Source organism: Pseudophryne corroboree, chromosome 5 (genome assembly GCF_028390025.1).
Source record: "Pseudophryne corroboree isolate aPseCor3 chromosome 5, aPseCor3.hap2, whole genome shotgun sequence".
Classification (NCBI taxonomy): Eukaryota; Metazoa; Chordata; class Amphibia; order Anura; family Myobatrachidae; genus Pseudophryne; species Pseudophryne corroboree.
The window spans coordinates 611,679,017-611,700,185 of NC_086448.1; the positions used below are offsets into that span (position 1 = coordinate 611,679,017).

Sequence of the window (21,169 nt, forward strand, 5' to 3'; positions counted from 1 at the left end):
ATTCTGAATGCTTAAAATTGACAATTTACTTACAGTATGAAGCCTAAATATATGTGTCCTGGGGTTCTGTAAATTACTGTAAAAGCATTAGCTGACAGTTCTGGGCTCCTTATGGTTTGCTCCTTATGGTTTGCGCTGAGTCCTGTGCATGTTCAGTTGCTGAGGTGGATGCACATGCCTCAAATATTGATAAGTCCAGGCCCAGCATCAATCAGACATCTGGCATTGGTTTACCTTCCTGACATGTGTTCTGTTGTCTTATTGTTGCTAACCTTTGGTTTGTTTGACCTTGATTTTGACTTCACCTGTAGTGTGGCAGGTTCATAAGATATACCTCCAGATAAGCATATACGTGTTTGTGTAAATCGACAATACTGAGCTCTGCCTACATGAAACATAGGTCACAACAGCTAGGTAGGGATAACAGTTGTAGTGTCTACCAGTGACACCAGTAGGTCAGCTACTATAGCCAAGCTAGTTGTGACGAGTACCGTCATTGTTTATGGCAGTATTTATTTGTTGTGGTTTAGAGACTAATAAGGCCCGTACACACTAGGCGATATAGTAAGCGATATAGCTAATTTTTACACTCCTGAGCGATACCTCTTACTATATCGCCCAGTGTGTATGCTGCAGGCGACGGCCATTGTGCAGTCACGGGGGACATTAGCGACCCCATCTGTAGGCTGTGCATGCAACTCAATCTGACTATATCGTCAGATGCTGCATGTTCGGGCCGGCCGCAGCATGATGTCACTGTGCCATATCACTAGCGATATCGCACAGTGTGTATGCACACTGTCGAGGGCCTAGCCCAGGAGGGGAAACACTACATGATATCACACATGGGTGGTCATTCCGAGTTGTTCGCTCGCTAGCTGTTTTTAGCAGCCGCGCAAACGCTATGCCACCTCCCACTGGGGTGTATTTTAGCTTAGCAGAAGTGCGAATGAAAGGATCGCACAGTGGCTACAAAATTATTTTGTGCAGTTTCAGAGTAGCTTCAGACCTACTCAGCGCTTGCGATGACTTCAGACTGTTCAGTTCCTGTTTTGACGTCACAAACACGCCCTGCGTTCACCCAGCCACGCCTGCGTTTTTCCTGGCACGTCTGCGTTTTTTTCGAACACTTCCTGAAAACGGTCAGTTGTCACCCAGAAACGCCCACTTCATGTCAATCACTCTGCGGCGAGCAGTGCGACTGAAAATCGTCGCTAGACCTTGTGTGAAACTACATCGGCCGTTGTGAAAGTACGTCGCGCGTGCGCATTGCGCCGCATTCACATGCGCAGAACTGCCATTTTTTGGCATCATCGCTGCGCAGCGAACATTTTCATCTAGCGATCAACTCGGAATGACCCCCATGGTGCGAATCATCTAGTGTGTATGCACCTTTAAGAATACAAAATATTTGTTTATAATGTTGAAGGAGGTTACATTTATAACAAGCAGTGCCACATGTATGGCAGCAAAGTACTCCTGTAGCTCCTTAATTGGGCAAACATATTCATCTTTGTGCAATCAAAACATTTCTTACTGCAATGATCTGCAATATATAATAGTAATCAATATGATACTACAATGTATTTATTCTCACTGTACTGTATGTCAGTCTTGCTGACTGGCTTCCTTACAAATGCTAAGTACTATTTATGAGTAGAAAAGAATTAGAAGATTATAACTTGGCAGGGAAGGAGATAATATTTCTAATTATTCCATAGATAGTTATATACTCGACCTAGCACAATTCACATTAAGTCAAATGCAGACTGTAGATTGGCTTTTTCACACATTTGAAGTAGATTAGTGTCATCGATTGACCACAAGGGATCAATAGGTGAACAGCCATTCAGATAGTTTTTCCTACATAGCAGTCAGAGGAAGTGTCTATTTGCATATTGAAACCTGTTATGTTGGGGATTCTATATAGGTTCAGGAAAATAATGAAGTGGGAAACACTTGAAGAGTGTTTTGTTTTTGTTTTTCAAATAAAATGTAACAATATGCAGTGTTTGAATGTTATTTTACTATTAGGGTGTTTTCTACCATGACATGCTGATGCTTCTGGTTCCACAAGCACCAGCATTCTAAAGCAATTAAAGAGTGTAGGAACGTGCTGGTACTTTTAGCTCCATAAAAGTACTTAATAATATGATTGAAAAGGAAGCTGGTTTGTCCTGAAGTGAAGGCCTGCACTAGGAAATTCCTCCAGGTGCTGACCAACCCTGAGCTGGTATCAGTATCACATTGCGACCCAAGGCTAAGGGTTTCTCTGCTGTAGTATGAGGGCCTAGGATAGGCTGTTTGCTGGTTGCAGTCTGTGCAGTATGACTATACACCTGCCTTAGTGACTAGCCCAGGCAATATGTATGGTAAGGATTACTCTTTTTTTTTTGTCTGTAAACATTAGACATTATCAAATTGATTATAAGTAGCGGTCACACTGTGAACGCATTTTAAATGTGATCGCCACGCTGGGTGGCACTTCTCATGCTGGACCACCTTGCCCTGTGCTGGGAGGTCCCCAGCATGAGATTTTTTTCAGTTGCAGCTTTTCTCAGGAAAAACTGCTAGTGATGCTGAATGAGGGCCTATGTGTTATATAAAGTGATATAACTCAGTATATAAATGTCACATGCTCATCTAGCAAGCCAGAAGGATTCATCAGGCTAGTGTCCGACTAGTCTACAATCAATATACCCTGGGCTGCCTGTCCAACAGATAAACATTTAACAATTTGAGAAATCAGACTTCACGCATTCTAAAAGTTCACATTCCAACAGCTGGGGAGGAGATGAAAGGCAATGGTGTCAACTCGTCAAACTTGTTATGTAGCTATCTAGTTGAATCTAAAATATTAATAATAAATGTTCAAAATAAAATATTGAAAGTTCTTTTTTGGAAATTACAGGAGATGAAACAGTCATTTGAAGTGTCTGCTGCATTATACCTTTCGTACTGTGCTTGAGTTTTAATACTCACTTCATACTCTTCTTTGAATCCGTAGCCTTCAGCGCATTTCATCTGTGTGATGTGCTGCAGCAAGTCAGCTACCCGGATGGCTGGGTGAAGCTGGCCTGTTTGGTAGGGAACATCAGCTGTCTCCCGTTTTTTGTATGTATGAGACTGGGCTAAGCTGCTTGTCTCACTGTTCGTGTGGTTTTCATCTAGAAGAAAGCAGAATAATATATTGTTCAACATATCAAAATAATATGAATTAAGCACAAAATAAAATAAAATAAAAATTGAGAATGACATCATGAAAAGGAAATAAGGCAAAACACCATGATTAAGAAAATTATTGTAAATCACATTTTATACAGTCGGTAACAATGCAGAAAAAAATATTTTACTGAATCCTTTCATATTATACTACATACTGTAAAAGGTAGACAGTGAATTAATAAGAGTGTGAGCACAACCTATACACGTATGGAACAGGATGGAACACGATGGTTGTCTTAGGAAACACAGACTTCAATCTCATTCATTCGTCATGCAAGGAACAAGAAAGATAAAGTACTCCAAGGGTGCTGCTACACAACATATGACACAGGTCCAAACTTAAATGCAAGCCAACATGAAACAGAACCAGTGAGTGTGATACGGGTCTGTATGGTTCCCACATTCATTTGCCCTTCGTCAGTGCTGGAAGAGTGTACGCAGTTGCCCTTGTATTCTCACCCTGCACTGGAAAAGGTCACCCACCTCCCCCAGTGATGTTTCTCCACAGGGCAGGAATGGAAACTTACCATTAATTGGCACTTTTAAGAAGATACATATCAGGAGGGAAAAGAGTAGGAAAAAAGATGAGACAGGGCATAAGCAATTAAAATGTATTCAGTATCAACAGTTTGGCTCCTGACTGTGGTCAAAATAAAATGAAGAGGAATGGTATAAAGCCAAAAAACAAAGCTACATAATACTGTATGATCTAGGCTACTGAGTCTGTAGCTGGGAAGTTTTGGTGTATCATACATCACATGCCTAATTTAATGAGAGATGTTACATACTTTATCAGTATGTTAAAAAAAAATACATTTTACCTAGGGGGACTTTCATCTATCTGTGAAAGTGATAAAGGAATAGACTTTGTCCTTTGTCAGATTTTGTAAGTCGATGGGCAAAACTGTCACATGTCCCTGTATAGTGGGTATTTTTCATTCCTAAATATTCTCTAAAGTAAATTAAATATTGATTCAGTTTACAGTCTACACTTTCAATGAGTTTCCTTCTTGGTATGAAGTATCCTAGTAGTAAAGGCATTTCATGCACATGTGTAAAATGAAGTAAAAAATATGAAGGGGTATTAAATTAATATCATATACATTAACTATTTAAAAATGTTCTAGAACATGCCTAAAAATAAGATACGACACAAAGGACAAAAAAACATAATGTCATTTAATTTGTTTATTTTTAATTGTCAAATAATCCATCAAATTTTTGTATCACAGCATATCCAACCTAACTCCATATCCTCATGAGATTCTGGTCCAGTCCTGGTTTTCAAACTCCCATTCTGGTCCTGGTATTCCAGATTTTCTACAGAAAATTAAAAATGCCATGACCAGAATGCATCGAAAAAACAGAACATTCGAAGCAAAAAAAAATAAAAATAATAATAATCATAAATCAGTAACGAAAAGAAACTGATCCCCACCGCCTCCCCCAACAAAGACGTCTGTACAAAATATTGACATTGAAGATATTTCATATTAAAAAAATATATATACAATTTTAGAGTGGAAAAAAATCATTGGTCATTTTCTGAACTACATACCATGCAACATTTTAATAAAAATTTCAAAGCAGCACAAATATATTTCAAGCTTTCACAACAGTACTTATACACTAGATATAATGGGCAACAAAAATATTTTAAAAATAATATACTGTATTCAGCACTCTTTTTCTTCATTGAAAACATTAATTTAATAAAATATTGACTATTTACAAATGCATTTTTAGTTTTTAAACAGCACTCTACTGTATTGTGAAAATGTGCTATTTAGAGACTTTCAGCAGGTCTAATTACTGTACATTTATGTTTTCTGCTATGAAGAGATGTTATAAGAAATTTAGGGGCTCATTTAACAACGAGTGCTAAAACTCGTGACTGATAAAACTTGTTGTGTATGATAAATGGTGCTCCAGCCAATCAGCTCATAACTGTCATGTGTTCAGCTTCTGTCGTGTGTTTGAAAAATGACAGTTGGGAGCTGGAGCACCATTTATCATACGCAACTAGTTTTATCATCCACGAGTTTTATCACTCGTTGATAAATGGTCCCCTTAGTATTTTATTCTCAGTATTTAGTTATTTATACTAACTATTGATTCCATGCATATTTTTCCAAACAGAAAAATGTCTGTTTATAACAGGGTCTGAACAATGATAATGAACACGGTTTCAACCTGTGTTAATATTCTTTCACATCGAGGCAAGGACCCAGGAAAAAAATCAGGTCGTGTGACGGTGTGAATTGGGTTGACCCCGGTTATATAACCTGGCTCTGCGACCCTGGGCATGACCAAGGTTTTTCCCGGGCCCACGCCTCAGTGTGAAAGGGGTATTAGAGATGTAGCTAGTATAGCAAATTGTAGCTAATGTAGCAAATCGTAATATTAAGTAAAAAAAACAAAAAACAATATTTAGTTAAATTTAAGTTTCTGGTTTTATCACAGAATATGTTGGAAAAAATATAATTTTAATAATTTTTGTTTAAAATATATATATTTTTTTAAATGTCCAAAGCACACTGGACCTGAATCATAGGTGCATGCAATGTCGGAAGCAGTGGAGTGATTTGTTTGCCAGAGACACACTGCTCAATCTTGGCGAATGAATAGTGATTGCAGGCGCACAGAGGATATATGTACAAAGTGAGTGGCAGATAGTCCGCATCGGAGGGAGATAATGGGAAGTGGCTAGAAAACCGCAGGTATGTTTGGACCGTTTGGGCATGTACGTAAGCAGTGGATGAGAGATGCTATTAAATTAAATTGTGGCTGCACATGCAACTGCGTGCACCTCTGATCAGGCCCACTGACACATCTGTTTGTATACAAAATAATACGCTGTGCCATGCACACAAAAAATCTATTATCTAGCAATCCCATGAATTAAAAATGCATGACAATCATACTTTCAATGTCATAAGTGTTGGACATAGATAAGGGAATGACAAAATAGAATCTAAGATTTTATTTAATAGGCTTACTATAATCCGGCAATTAAATCTCGCAGATTTATTCATCCAAACTTTGATTATCTTCCCTAGAGGGACATATATCTGACGAATGAAACTCTACTAAATGCACAAAAAATAAATACGGTGGAGTCATACAGTATGTACTGTATACTGTCTACTAGTAACAATGTCTTAGACTGTCATAGGGAGGGTATGTAACCTCTTATTTTATATGTTCTGATTCTTAATATCTGCCCAGCACTTGTGAGTGACGATACTTGTGTGCGTATATAAAATAATGCTGAAATAAATCTTCTAATGCTAGATGTAGTATGATGGACAGTAATAGCTGGGGTTTTATACTTGGTTAAATGTGCCCTCCACCTTTTTTTACTTGGGTGTGGTATAGAAGAGCTACAGGAATTAGATAGACAGTGCCTAGGTTGACCTCATATAGTTGACATACATTAGTTCGACATGATCAAAAGGTCAAAGTGGAAAAGGTAAACAGTAGAAAAGGTCAACATGTACCAAAGGTCATTAGGGTCGACATTGACATTTTCACCACAGAAAAGGTCGACACAAGTTTAAGTTTTTTGTGTGTCATTTTCTATGTTTCAGAATGTGTGACCCTAATTATAGCAAATATAGACCCCAATGGGCTTGTGCAGCCCGCCACGCATTTGCAATGTGCCTCACTCCCTTACTGCTGTCCTTGGCATTGGTTCATTTCCCCAATCGTAGTCCACGTGGATAGTAAATCAAGCAAAAGTTGAAAAATATGTGACAACCCCCCAAAACTTGTGTGGTCCATATGTGTTGACCATTGTCATGCCAGCTATTTAAACATGTCAGCCTTTTGAACATGTCGACCTTATGCAGTGTCTACCTTTTACCTGTCAACATTTTGACCATGTTGACCTAATGCATGTTGACCACAGAGTGGCTGTATCATCCGTATACCCTTTTAGTTCACTGCAGAAGGTTTCTATGTTAGGAGAGGAGTGATCCTCTGACTAAAGTCGGGTACACACTAAAGCAAGCTCGCCTGATATGTCACTTCCAGACGAATCAGAGCGACATGTCAGATCATTCAGTGTGTACTGCTAATCCCTGCTCTCCCGCGGTCGTTAGTAATATCTTCTGGTTGGTCATGCTGCACGGCCAACTGGACGATATCACATGCGGCACCATGCAGTGTAATGAAGGACGTAACAAGGGATAGTGCCGTCCTTCATTACATTGCTCTGATGTGTACCACAGATACGATATGTCAACCGCCATATTGTCTGGGTACACATTGCCTTAACATCCCATTCATTTAGGTAAACAGGCCCATTATACATGCAGAAACACATGTTTTATATAATGGGTCATTCATTACTAGTGCCTCACAGTAGGTACCCTGAGTTCATCAAGCTACAAAAAAGTCAACTTTTGAATCATTCAGCTTGACTGAGGGAACTTCCATCATCTTCAGATTGAGATCATGAATGAGAAGAGGGAAGCACTGAGATGATGATCCCTCTGCCTCCTCCAGCCATCGCTGTATGTAAGTTTATGCATTCTCACTAATACTGCAGTTTAAACTTTCGTTGCTACAGTACTGTACTGTATAAAGTGTGTATTTTATGGATAATGGAACACCTGTCCCAGAACTGGAATAAAACGGAATGATGCCAGTGCATTAGGGAAAACACATAATAAATGGGTGGCCATCGGTACTAATAGTGAATTGGTCCCTAAGCAGGCAAAGAAAATCATATATGTAGACTTGTGTGGATTGAATGAGCAAGTTATAGCACAAAAAAGATCAAATGCCTGCAGAATCCACTTTTGACCTACATTAGATCTCACAAGGATTCTTTACTCAAGTTAACTATTCAGCAATGTACACAAACAGTAGATTGTTGACCACGACAAACATGATTGTGTAGAACCCCATAGCAGTTATTTAGAATGTACTGTAACTAACCTGACGTTCTATAATCAATATGAAGATAGATGCAAACCTGCAATGGTTTGACACAACATAGTTGAACTAATTAATAAACCCATACTACTAGTATTTAGCTTTAATGTATCTTGAATGTTACTGTTTACCACAAAATTCTACATGTACCCATGTACACACTGCTACATACACTACAAGAAACCCGTCTTAGTGCATAACTAGTATTGAGATAAAAATTTGAATAATAATACAGAATTATAAAGAACCCTGAAGAAACCCCAGTTCTGGTATTCCATAATGACAGGCTTTTTAAAATGACCAAATATTATATTGTCCACTTGTTACACCAAATGCTACAATGAACTGAAATGTTAATAAATCAGTAAAAAATGCTGAAATTATTTCAATCAGTAAGTATTAATTCTAAATGGATTCAGCATGAAATCAATTAAAAGGTTTTGAAATTCTTTATAACAACCCAAGAAAGATTCCTTGATAGCAGAAAACACAAGGTAATAACCCCCTGGATTGCTTTGTTTTGCTTTATATGACTTCTTTATTACATGGTATTTCCCAATATCAACAATTTCCAAATAGCCTGATTATAGGAAAAGACAGACAGCAAATCAATCTGTTAAATGAATCCTTGGCTACAGAATAGATTGTTAAATTTATTAGGGACATCAGGTCCTAGGCCAATAAAATAGTAATTACTAAGGGGGTCATTCCCAGTTGATCGCTCGCTGCCGATTTTTGCAGCGCAGCGTTCAGGTGAAAAAATGGCATTTCTGCGCATGCGTATGCCCCGCAATGCGCACGCATGACGTACAGGTACAAAGCCCTTTGTGTTTGTACTCAGGTTCTAGCGAAGTTTTTCTTCGCACTGACGGCCGCAAGAAGATTGACAGGAAGAGGGCGTTACTGGGTGTCAACTGACTGTTTTCAGGGAGTGTTTGCAAAAACACAGGCGTGTCTGAAAAAACGCAGGTGTGGCTGGGCGTTCGCTGGGCGGGTGTATGACGTCAAATCCGGACACAAATAGGTTGAAGTGATCGCAAGCGCTAAGTAGGTTCAGAGCTACTCTGAAACTGCACAAACTGTTTGTGCAGAGCTCGGCTGCACATGCGTTCGCACTTCTGCTAAGCTAAAATACACTCCCCAGTGAGCGACGGGATAGCGTTTGCACGGCTGCTAAAACTAGCTAGCGAGCGATCAACTCGGAATGACCCTCTAAGTTGGGGTATGTGATGCTCAGTACCTTGAAGACATCTTAAATCTTTAAATAAGGAAGGTTTACAGCATATTGGTTTGTAGTTGTGTAATGGTTAAAATGTAACGTGATATGTATTCAATATTGCATGAAATGCTTACCAATTAAAGGTTTTCAAAATGTTCTTATTTTGATTGAATAGATCATTTTAATCGTACATGTGATGTATAAAACAATCTAAATGCAATTGAAGGCTGACAGGACAAATGTTCTCAATGAAGAAAAAAACATTTATACTACACATATTGTCAGACTGAAAGCTTCAAATTTCCAGGTGTGGAAAAATAAATATGAAATAAATACTTGTAAAATTAGACTGTGCCATCCAAGTTAAGGGAAAAAAGACAGAGGTATGATAATATATCCAGACACACATTGCACATCAGGGGTAGCCTGCATTTCGCTCTCCAGCAAGAACTGAACTACAATTCCCATCAACCCTGACACGGCCTGCCTGCCAGAGGTTGAAGAGAGTTTCAATCCAACACCAGCTGGAAACCTGAATGGTGACCACCACTGTTACATCTTTAACTTCAGAAGGTTTTCAACTCCGACATGCAGTCACAGTGAACAAAATTGTCCCACGAAAATGTTGTAGTATAAGATTGCGTACAAGCCAAGTGGGCAAGAGTAGCGATCATTTTGTATGACCCCCACATATACAAAGCAATCTTAGCAGCACCACCTAATGGCCAAAGAAAACTTTTCTTCATAACATTTTCAGCATTTTGCATGTGTAAGAATCACTAGAGTCACTGATGAGCCAAACACGGGACGCATGGGAAAGTCTCTTCTGCTATCACTGTCTATCCTAGTCATTTGTACAGATAACTTTTATGAAGGGAAATGATCTCACCTAAGATTGCAGTTGGCACAAATGGATCTGCCATGCACCATAAGAAGGACCAAGCAGAAAGAAAAAAGAGAGGGAGAAAATACAGAGTAATTGACACAAACTTTATACTGTATGTACTAATAACAGAATATAAACTTCTACACAAAGGGCTCTATGCGATTGTCCCACAAAAATCATGTCCTGACCCTTGTGTGTCACACTAAAGACATTCATTTGAAGTATAAACTCCATGAAACACTCATAATAGGAAGATTTTTGACACATTCACTAGTATACCTCCATACATTACCTAAGCTTTATTAAAAATAAATAAATAAATAAATAAACTATATATAAATTATAATAACAAATAATAAACCTAAAAACCTAAATAATCTACTGTTAATGTGGATTGTGTGGAAAGGGGGCTAGGAGGCAATTTAATTTGTTAAATAATCAAGTATTAATACAGAACAATATTGCTAGGGTGGGACACCCCCTTCTCATTGTGTTCCATTAATACAGCACATTACTGCTAGGGTGGGATACCTCCTTCTCATTGTATTTCATTAATACAGCACATTACTGCTAGGGTGGGATACCTCCTTCTCATTGTATTTCATTAATACAGCACATTACTGCTAGGGTGGGATACCTCCTTCTCATTGTGTTTCATTAATACAGCACATTACTGCTAGGGTGGGATACCTGCTTCTCACTGTGTTCCATTAATACAGCACATTACTGCTAGGGTGGGATACCTCCTTCTCATTGTGTTTCATTAATACAGCACATTACTGCTAGGGTGGGATACCTCCTTCTCATTGTGTTCCATTAATACAGCACATTACTGCTAGGGTGGGATACCTCCTTCTCATTGTGTTTCATTAATACAGCACATTACTGCTAGGGTGGGACACCCCGTTCTCATTGTGTTCCATTAATACAGCACATTACTGCTAGGGTGGGACACCTCCTTCTCATTGTGTTTCATTAATACAGCACATTACTGCTAGGGTGGGATACCTCCTTCTCATTGTGTTTCATTAATACAGCACATTACTGCTAGGGTGGGATACCTCCTTCTCATTGTGTTCCATTAATACAGCACATTACTGCTAGGGTGGGACACCTCCTTCTCATTGTGTTCCATTAATACAGCACATTACTGCTAGGGTGGGACACCTCCTTCTCATTGTGTTTCATTAATACAGCACATTACTGCTAGGGTGGGATACCTGCTTCTCACTGTGTTTCATTAATACAGCACATTACTGCTAGGGTGGGATACCTGCTTCTCACTGTGTTTCATTAATACAGCACATTACTGCTAGAGTGGGACACCGTCTTCTCATTGTGTTCCATTAATACAGCACATTACTGCTAGGGTGGGATACCTCCTTCTCATTGTGTTCCATTAATACAGCACATTACTGCTAGAGTGGGACACCGTCTTCTCATTGTGTTCCATTAATACAGCACATTACTGCTAGGGTGGGGCACCTCCTTCTCATTGTGTTTCATTAATACAGCACATCACTGTTAGGGTGGGACAACTCCTTCTCATTGTGTTTCATAAATACAGCACATCACTGTTAGGGTGGGATACCTTCTCCTCACTGAGTTCCATTAATACAGCACATTACTGCTAGAGTGGGACACCCCCTTCTCATTGTATTTCATTAATACAGCACATTACTGCTAGGGTGGGACACCTCCTTCTCATTGTGTTTCATTAATACAGCACATTACTGCTAAGGTGGGACACCTCCTTCTCACTGTGTTCCATTAATACAGAACATTCCTGCTAAGTGGGACACCTTCTTCTCACTGTGTTCCATTAATACAGCACATTCCTGCTAGAGTGGAACACCTCCTTCTCACTGAATTCCATTAATACAGCGCATTACTGATAGCGTGAGACACCCTCTTCTTATTGTGTTCCATTAATACAGCACATTCCTGCTAGAGTGGGACACCTCCTCCTCATTGTGTTCCATTAATAAAGCACATTACTGCTAGAGTGGAACACCCCCTTCTTATTGTGTTCCAATGATACAGTACATTCCTGCTAGGGTGGGACACCTCTTTCTCACTGTGTTCCATTAATACAGCACATCACTGCTAGGGTGGGATACCTCCTTCTCATTGTGTTCCATTAATACAGCACATTACTGCTAGGGTGGGACACCTGCTTCTCACTGTGTTCCATTAATACAGCACATTACTGCTAGGGTGGGACACCTTCTTCTCACTGTGTTCAATTGATATACAGATGGGTCCATGTTTATCTTGACCTTTAATAGGATTAATTGAGACTGGGCAGTCAGATTTAATCCCCTGCTGTAATGATTTACTCCCCTGCTGTATTGTTCTCTGTATTGTATTGCAGCTGAGAACAATAGATGAAGGGTTTATGTTAATAAACCATGTTGTTCCTAGGCGCAGTAAACTAGCCAAGATAACTGTGGACCCATCTGTAGCACATCACTGCTAGAGTGGGACACCTCCTTCTCACTGTGTTCCATTAATACAGCACATCACTGCTAGGGTGGGACACCTCCTTCTCATGGTGTTCCATTAATAATCTCCTTCTCACTGTGTTCCATTAATACAGCATATTACTGCTAGGGTGGGACACCTCCTCCTCATTGTGTTCCATTAATATAGCACATCACTGCTAGGGTGGGACACCTCCTTCTCATGGTGTTCCATTAATAACCTCCTTCTCACTGTGTTCCATTAATACAGCATATTACTGCTAGGGTGGGATACCTCCTTCTCACTGTGTTCCATTAATACAGCACATCACTGCTAGGGTGGGACACCTCCTTCTCATGGTGTTCCATTAATAACCTCCTTCTCACTGTGTTCCATTAATACAGCATATTACTGCTAGGGTGGGACACCTCCTCCTCATTGTGTTCCATTAATACAGCACATTACTGCTAGGGTGGGACACCTCCTTCTCACTGTGTTCCATTAATACAGCATATTACTGCTAGGGTGGGACACCTCCTCCTCATTGTGTTCCATTAATACAGCATATTACTGCTAGGGTGGGACACCTCCTCCTCATTGTGTTCCATTAATACAGCACATTACTGCTAGGGTGGGACACCTCCTTCTCACTGTGTTCCATTAATACAGCACATTACTGCTAGGGTGGGACACCTCCTTCTCACTGTGTTCCATTAATACAGCACATTACTGCTAGGGTGGGACACCTCCTTTTAACTGTGTTCCATTAATACAGCACATCACTGCTAGGGTGGGATACCTGCTTCTCACTGTGTTTCATTAATACAGCACATTACTGCTAGGGTGGGACACCTCCTTCTAACTGTGTTCCATTAATACAGCACATCACTGTTAGGGTGGGATACCTGCTTCTCACTGAGTTCCATTAATACAGCACATTACTGCTAGGGTGGGATACCCCCTTCTCATTGTATTTAATTAATACAGCACATTACTGCTAGGGTGGGACACCTCCTTCTCATTGTGTTTCATTAATACAGCACATTACTGCTAAGGTGGGACACCTCCTTCTCACTGTGTTCCATTAATACAGAACATTCCTGCTAAGTGGGACACCTTCTTCTCACTGTGTTCCATTAATACAGCACATTCCTGCTAGAGTGGAACACCTCCTTCTCACTGAATACCATTAATACAGCACATTACTGATAGCGTGAGACACCCTCTTCTTATTGTGTTCCATTAATACAGCAGATTCCTGCTAGAGTGGGACACCTCCTCCTCATTGTGTTCCATTAATAAAGCACATTACTGCTAGAGTGGAACACCCCCTTCTTATTGTGTTCCAATAATACAGTACATTCCTGCTAGGGTGGGACACCTCTTTCTCACTGTGTTCCATTAATACAGCACATCACTGCTAGGGTGGGATACCTCCTTCTCATTGTGTTCCATTAATACAGCACATTACTGCTAGGGTGTGACACCTGCTTCTCACTGTGTTCCATTAATACAGCACATTACTGCTAGGGTGGGACACCTTCTTCTCACTGTGTTCAATTGATATACAGATGGGTCCATGTTTATCTTGACCTTTAATAGGATTAATTGAGACTGGGCAGTCAGATTTAATCCCCTGCTGTAATGATTTACTCCTCTGCTGTATTGTTCTCTGTATTGTATTGCAGCTGAGAACAATAGATGAAGGGTTTATGTTAATAAACCATGTTGTTCCTAGGCGCAGTAAACTAGCCAAGATAACTGTGGACCCATCTGTAGCACATCACTGCTAGAGTGGGACACCTCCTTCTCACTGTGTTCCATTAATACAGCACATCACTGCTAGGGTGGGACACCTCCTTCTCATGGTGTTCCATTAATAACCTCCTTCTCACTGTGTTCCATTAATACAGCATATTACTGCTAGGGTGGGACACCTCCTCCTCATTGTGTTCCATTAATATAGCACATCACTGCTAGGGTGGGACACCTCCTTCTCATGGTGTTCCATTAATAACCTCCTTCTCACTGTGTTCCATTAATACAGCATATTACTGCTAGGGTGGGACACCTCCTCCTCATTGTGTTCCATTAATACAGCACATTACTGCTAGGGTGGGACACCTCCTTCTCACTGTGTTCCATTAATACAGCATATTACTGCTAGGGTGGGACACCTCCTCCTCATTGTGTTCCATTAATACAGCTCATTACTGCTAGGGTGGGACACCTCCTTCTAACTGTGTTCCATTAATACAGCATATTACTGCTAGGGTGGGACACCTCCTTCTCACTGTGTTCCATTAATACAGCACATTACTGCTAGGGTGGGACACCTCCTTCTAACTGTGTTCCATTAATACAGCACATTACTGCTAGGGTGGGACACCTCCTTCTCACTGGGCTCCATTAATACAGCACATTACTGCTTGGGTGGGACGCCTACTTCTCACTGGGCTCCATTAATAAAGCACATTATTGCTAGGGGAGGACACTTCCTCCTCTTTGTGTTCCATTAATACAGCACATTACTGCTAGGGTGGGACACCCCCTTCTCACTGTGTACCATTAATATACAGTAGCACATTACTGAGAGAGGGACACCTCCTTCTCATTGTGTTCCATTAATACAGCACATTACTGATAGAATCATGGGACACCTCCTTCTCACTGTGTTCCATTAATACAGCACATTACTGATAGAATCATGGGACACCTCCTTCTTATTGTGTTCCATTAATAAAGCACATTACTGCTAGGGTGGGATACCTCCTTCTTTTTGTGTTCCATTAATACAGCACATTACTGCTAGGGTGGGATTATGGTCATTTTGGTTCCACCACATTGTGTGATGGATGCAAACTTGCAATATTTTGATATCCATTATTACAATAATAAACATAAGATTGCAGGAAATAATACAGTAATAACACAATGATATCCAAATGTGAAATAGAGAAATGGTGAGAAACACTTATTAGAGCCCAGACATTCTGCTGCTATAGGCAACACCTGAAGCAATTCTATATGTGTTGTGGATACTTTATAGTAGACATATATCGCAATCTGCTATCATTATTTGACCCTCTGACAAGGTACTACCATTAGTTTGCTTTTGGATAAAGAAAACTATCTTTCTTTTAATACATTTCTTAGGCTTTGCTGAGCCTGCTAAGCCTGCTGCCTGGGGCAGCTGTTGCCTCGCTATAGGCACATACACATTTGATTGTATTCAGAAAAAAGAAAGAAAAAGAAGCATTTTTTTGGACGCACTAAACCACTGTTCATTTTTTTATTTTTTTTTATCTTTAATCGGTATGCATTAAAATTTAGAACAAGTTAGTTTAGAACAAGAAATAGGGTATAATAAACCCAAGATAAGTTAGTAACGCAGTAGTTACCACGATACATTCAAGCTCTACATATAAGAAAGTAATTAAGAAAACTTGTGCGGGATTATAAAAACTTTGTGTACATTTGATTGTATACCTATAGACTCCAGCACATGCTAACATAGAATACCGGCAGGTATAGGGCCTTAAGCTGGGTTGGGTACGGGTGACTGGCGGTTGGGATCCCGGTGGTCAGCATACCGATGCTGGGATACGGACAGGGGGCAAGCGTAATGAAGCCCCTTGTGGGCTCACTGCTCTTGCCACGCTGTGGGCTTGGTGGCTCGCTGCACTCGCCACTGGTTCTATTCCCACTCTATGGGTGTCGTGGACACAGGATAGTCCTGGGCCCTCTGCCAGCATTCTGGCGGCCAGGATACCGGCGTCGATATGCTGACCGCCGGGATCCTGACTGCCAGGATCATAACTACATCCCCTTAAGCTAATGTTAAGGACACTATAATGCACATTGGGGGTAATTCCAAGTTGATCGCAGCAGAATTTTTGATAGCAATTGGGCAAAACCATGTGCACTGCAGGGGGGCAGATATAACATTTGCAGAGAGAGTTAGATTTGGGTAGGTTATTTTATTTCTGTGCAGGGTAAATACTGGCTGCTTTATTATTACACTGCAATTTAGATTGCAGATTGAACACACCACACCCAAATCTAACTCTCTCTGCACATGTTATATCTGCCTCCCCCTGCACTGCACATGGTTTTGCCCAATTGCTAACAAGAATCCTGCTGCGATCAACTTGGAATTACCCCCATAGTTCTTTTACAGTGAAAAGCAAACCGTAATGCAGCAGGAAATGTGCAATATTCTGTTTATCACAGGCAGCATTAACACACCTGTGGCTCCTGGCATAACATGGGCCATAGGCGGTCATTCCGAGTTGATCGCTCGCTGCCGTTTTTCGCAGCGCAGCGAACAGGTTACTACTGCGCATGCGTATGCACCACAATGCGCAGGCGCGTCATACGGGTACAAAGCGGATCGTTGCTGGGCGATGGATTTAACGAAGAATTCATTCGCACAGCCGATCGTTTTCAGGGAGTGTTTGGAAAAACGCTGGCGTGTTCAAGCGTTTGCAGGGTGGGTGTCTGACGTCAATTCCGGGACCAAAAAGACTGAAATGATCGCAAGGGCTGAGTAAGTCCAGAGCTACTCAGAAACTGCAACAAAACTTTTTCGTCCCACCCGTCTGCACATGTGTTCGCACACTTGCAAAGCGAAAATACACTCCCCCGTGGGTAGCGACTATGTGTTTGCACGGCTGCTAAAAGTAGCTAGCGAGCGGAATGACCCCCATAGTTGTCTACCTTCCCTTATTCCGCAGGAGACTCCCCGAAATAGTAGCAATCTCCCTGACTCCCTGAATAGTCCAGCAATCTCCCTTAATGCATCTTACCCCCATTACGTAGCTGTTACATTCTTGGGGTTAAAAAAGAAATCAGAGATACATACATTCAAAAGGGATCATCAGCATTTCCCTGTATAGATTATAAGGCACAATGATCCCTATGGCCACATGCATTTTAAATAAGGTTTCTCGTAGCCACTTACAGGGTATGGAACTTCCTGTAAAACACATTGGGGGTCAATCCGAGTTGATCATAGCTGTGCTAAATTTAGCACAGCTACGATCAGGCACTCAGACATGCGTGGGGACGCCCAGCACAGGGCTAGTCCACCCCGCATGTCAGTGCTGCCCCCCCCCCGCAGAAATGCAAAAGCATCGCACAGCGGCGATGCTTTTACATCTCAGGAGTTACTCCCGGCCAGCGCAGCACCAGCGGCTGGCCAGGAGAACCTCTTCGCTGCCCCAGGTTGCAGCGGCTGCATGTGACGTCTCGTAGCCGCCGCGGCCCGCCCCCATCGGTCCTGCAACGCCTGCGTTGGCCGGACCGCGACACCATAACGCCGCCATCCAGCCCCCTCCTGCCCAGCAACCGCCTCTGCCTCAGAGGCGATCGCTAGGCAACGACGGCTGGCATGCGCCATCACACTGCGGCGCCGGTGCATGCACAGTTCCGACCCGATTGCTGCGCTGCGATAAACTGCAGAGAGGATGACCCCCATCGGGCATAATTCAGACCTGATCGGAGCAGCAACTGTGTTAGCAGAAGGGCAAAACCATGTGCACTGCAGGGGGGGGGGGGGGGGGTGCAGATATAACATGCGCAGAGATAGTTAGATTTGGGTATGGTGTGTTCAAACTGAAATCTAAATTGCAGTGTAAAAATAAAATAAAAATAAAGCAGCCAGTATTTACCCTGCACAGAAACAATATAACCCACATCTTTCTGCACATGTTATATCTGCCCCTCCTGCAGTGCACATGGTTTTGCCCATCTGATAACAAAGTTGCTGCTACGATCAGGTCTGAATTAGGCCCAATACACGAACAAATCCTAAAAAATATCAGTCTTTTCTTCAACAAGTGGATCTTACTAACTTTTGGGCTCATTTACATTTGGATGAGAGTCAGATGTAGCAGAACATGTCCGTGCTTATAGGTGTTACTTTCACAATTTAACTGAAATGCTTTTTTTAAAAGTAGGCAAGTATGACACAAGGATACATTGGGAATACATTCGGTGCATATAAACATAAACACTCACAGAGGGGTGAGCCATACAAAACAGGGGTAGGCAACCTGTGGCACTCCAGCTGATGTGGGACTACACAACCCCGCATGCCCTGACACAGTCTTAGCAAGTCCAAACAGCAAATCTGTGGCAGGGCATGCTAGTTCCGCAGCACCTGGTGTGCCACAGGTTACCTACCCCTGCTTAAGAGCGGACACAAATTATCTTAATCTGCTGGGGTCATTTCCCATTCTATATAATGACAAGCATGCATACCATAATCAGAAAATGTTTGTGATTTATTTTTATGAAAATCAGTTCATATATGCAGTGTGTTGGCTACAGAGGCACCTTTCAACTTGAGCAGCGCTAGCAGATTACCATAGCTGCAGATTAAAACTAAACATTACAGACATCCTGGACTGAAAATAGAATACTAATGTTTTTACTTATGTGAAATGTGTGTTAAAAATTGAACTTTAAAATGATAAAATGTAAAATAAAAATGAAACTTCTAGTCAAATAGTACCATGACATGTACAATGCCCTTTGGGAGCATACCCAATAAGAGCAGCCTCCGATACTCTCCCCCCACAGACAACAAGTGGATTGGGATGTGAGGTTTGGATTTCACATCACCTGGGCTGTCAGCGTGGGCAGAAGGACCTGTCAAGCTGATGCAGTGAATTCTATTGAACTACAAGGGTGAGGAGGATGCTGATTAAATTGTACTATTTGGCTGGAATAATTCTGCTTCAAATGATTATTGTAACAGTGTACCTCAATACTAGATCAAAGATTAAATGACACAGCTTTAAGACACAACAATTTGTATGGATTTTTGAATGTTGATCTCTTTGAGAAATACTGGAAGACGATAGAGCACTGTGTACAAAGACCACTTCTGTATCTTGCTTACCTGGATAGTAAGAGTTAGGCACAGTTGTACTTAGTGTGTTTGTTTTCATTGTGAAGGAAGACGGTGATGACACAGCTGTAAATGTAACAGAGAGATGTCCAGTTATTAACAGTGAGCTAAGCAAGTCCTTTCATTTTTTATATGGCTGTTTGTTAACTGCTAATGTTTTCTCATCAATTTATTTTTTTCTCATTCAGTTTTTTTCTATATAAATTTCTGCAGTGGTTCTGTGGCTATTACTGCGCATACATACATTTATTCTTACAAGCCGTAGCTAATGCTAATACCACAAACTAAGGGGGTCATCCCGAGTTGATCGTAGCTGTGCAAAATTTAGCACAGCTACGATCATCTTCCCTAACATGCGGGGGGACGCCCAGCACAGGGCTAGTCCGCCCCGCATGTCAGTGCCGACCCCCTCCCACAGCGGAGATGCTTTTGTATTTCTGGAGTAAATCCCGGCCAGCCACAGGAGTTGTTCCTCGCTACTGCAGCGGCTGCGTGAGACATCACGCAGCTGCCGCCCCCCGCCCCCCCAACGGTCTGGCCACGCTTGCTTTGACCGGACTGCTCCCCCTAAATGGCTGCTTAACACCGCCGTCCAGCCCCCTCCCGCCCAGCGACCGCCTCTGTCTCAGAGGCGATCGCTAGGCAACGACGACTGCCAGGCGCAGGCGCACTGCGGCGCCGGCGCATGCGCAGTTTCGACCCGATCTCTGCGTTGCGACAAACTGCAGCGAGCGATCGGGTCGGAATGACCCCCTAAGTACAGTATAAGGATCTCCAAAATAAGTTATAGTGGAATCAGGATTTCCCTGTGATAATTATGTGGCATATTTGCATGTTGCATTCTTAGGCTATAAATAAGAATATTGTATAATATGGAACTTTTGTTTCATATTAATATAAAATCAGCATTTGGAATCAATTAAAGATGGGGCAAGGTACTTTGTAGCAGGAGTGGGTATTTGAAGAAATCCTTAGGATGGGTACCTGGTCTCTAACCAGGCGTTAGAGACGGACATTGTATATCAATATATAACAAACATACAAATTTGAGCTCCGATCTTGGGGCCTGATTCAGATACAGTGTTGCAGGGAAGCAGATGTGCAATACCGTAGAACTAATATACTAATGCTGCAGGGGGAGGAGTCTGTAGGATAAAGATGCCTCCTGCATGCATCACAGATCCGAGTGCTGTGTCCGAATATCCAGCATTGAATAACCATCGCGATCATCGGTCGCAATGTTCACAACCCTCGGAGGAAACTGTTCTCCACTGTGTGCCGACACATCCTTGTTTTGTAGAACGGTCCCCGTCGTCACCCGTGCTCCACCCTGAATGCTGCAGCATGTCAGTCATGCTACGCGGGTAAGGGGGAAATGTGAGCAATCATGCACATAATGAGTGCTACACATGAGCAGACCCACAAACATTGGAGATGTACGTAAACAAGCAGGTTCAGGCCCTTGGCCCAATTGCTGGAGTACAATATGCTGCCCAAACAGTTAATTGCTGTATATGTG

The 21,169-nt window shown here is 41.7% G+C and overlaps 1 protein-coding gene across 14 annotated transcripts in view; it reads right to left on the reverse strand.

The window, feature by feature from the left end:
* Nucleotides 1–21,169, reverse strand: part of PTPRM (protein tyrosine phosphatase receptor type M) — a 1,209,695-nt gene that overhangs the window by 217,323 nt on the left and 971,203 nt on the right. For 7 of the 14 annotated variants that reach the window (XM_063923503.1, XM_063923501.1, XM_063923497.1 and 4 more), the window contains 4 exons: nt 19,642–19,716; nt 10,275–10,301; nt 4,468–4,545; nt 2,983–3,167 (listed from right to left, as the gene is read on the reverse strand). In XM_063923503.1, coding sequence (XP_063779573.1) covers nt 2,983–3,167; nt 4,468–4,545; nt 10,275–10,301; nt 19,642–19,716 — 365 coding nt within the window. The remainder of the gene's footprint in view (nt 1–2,982; nt 3,168–4,467; nt 4,546–10,274; nt 10,302–19,641; nt 19,717–21,169) is intronic. The other 7 variants (XM_063923504.1, XM_063923502.1, XM_063923499.1 and 4 more) reach the window with 3 other exon arrangements.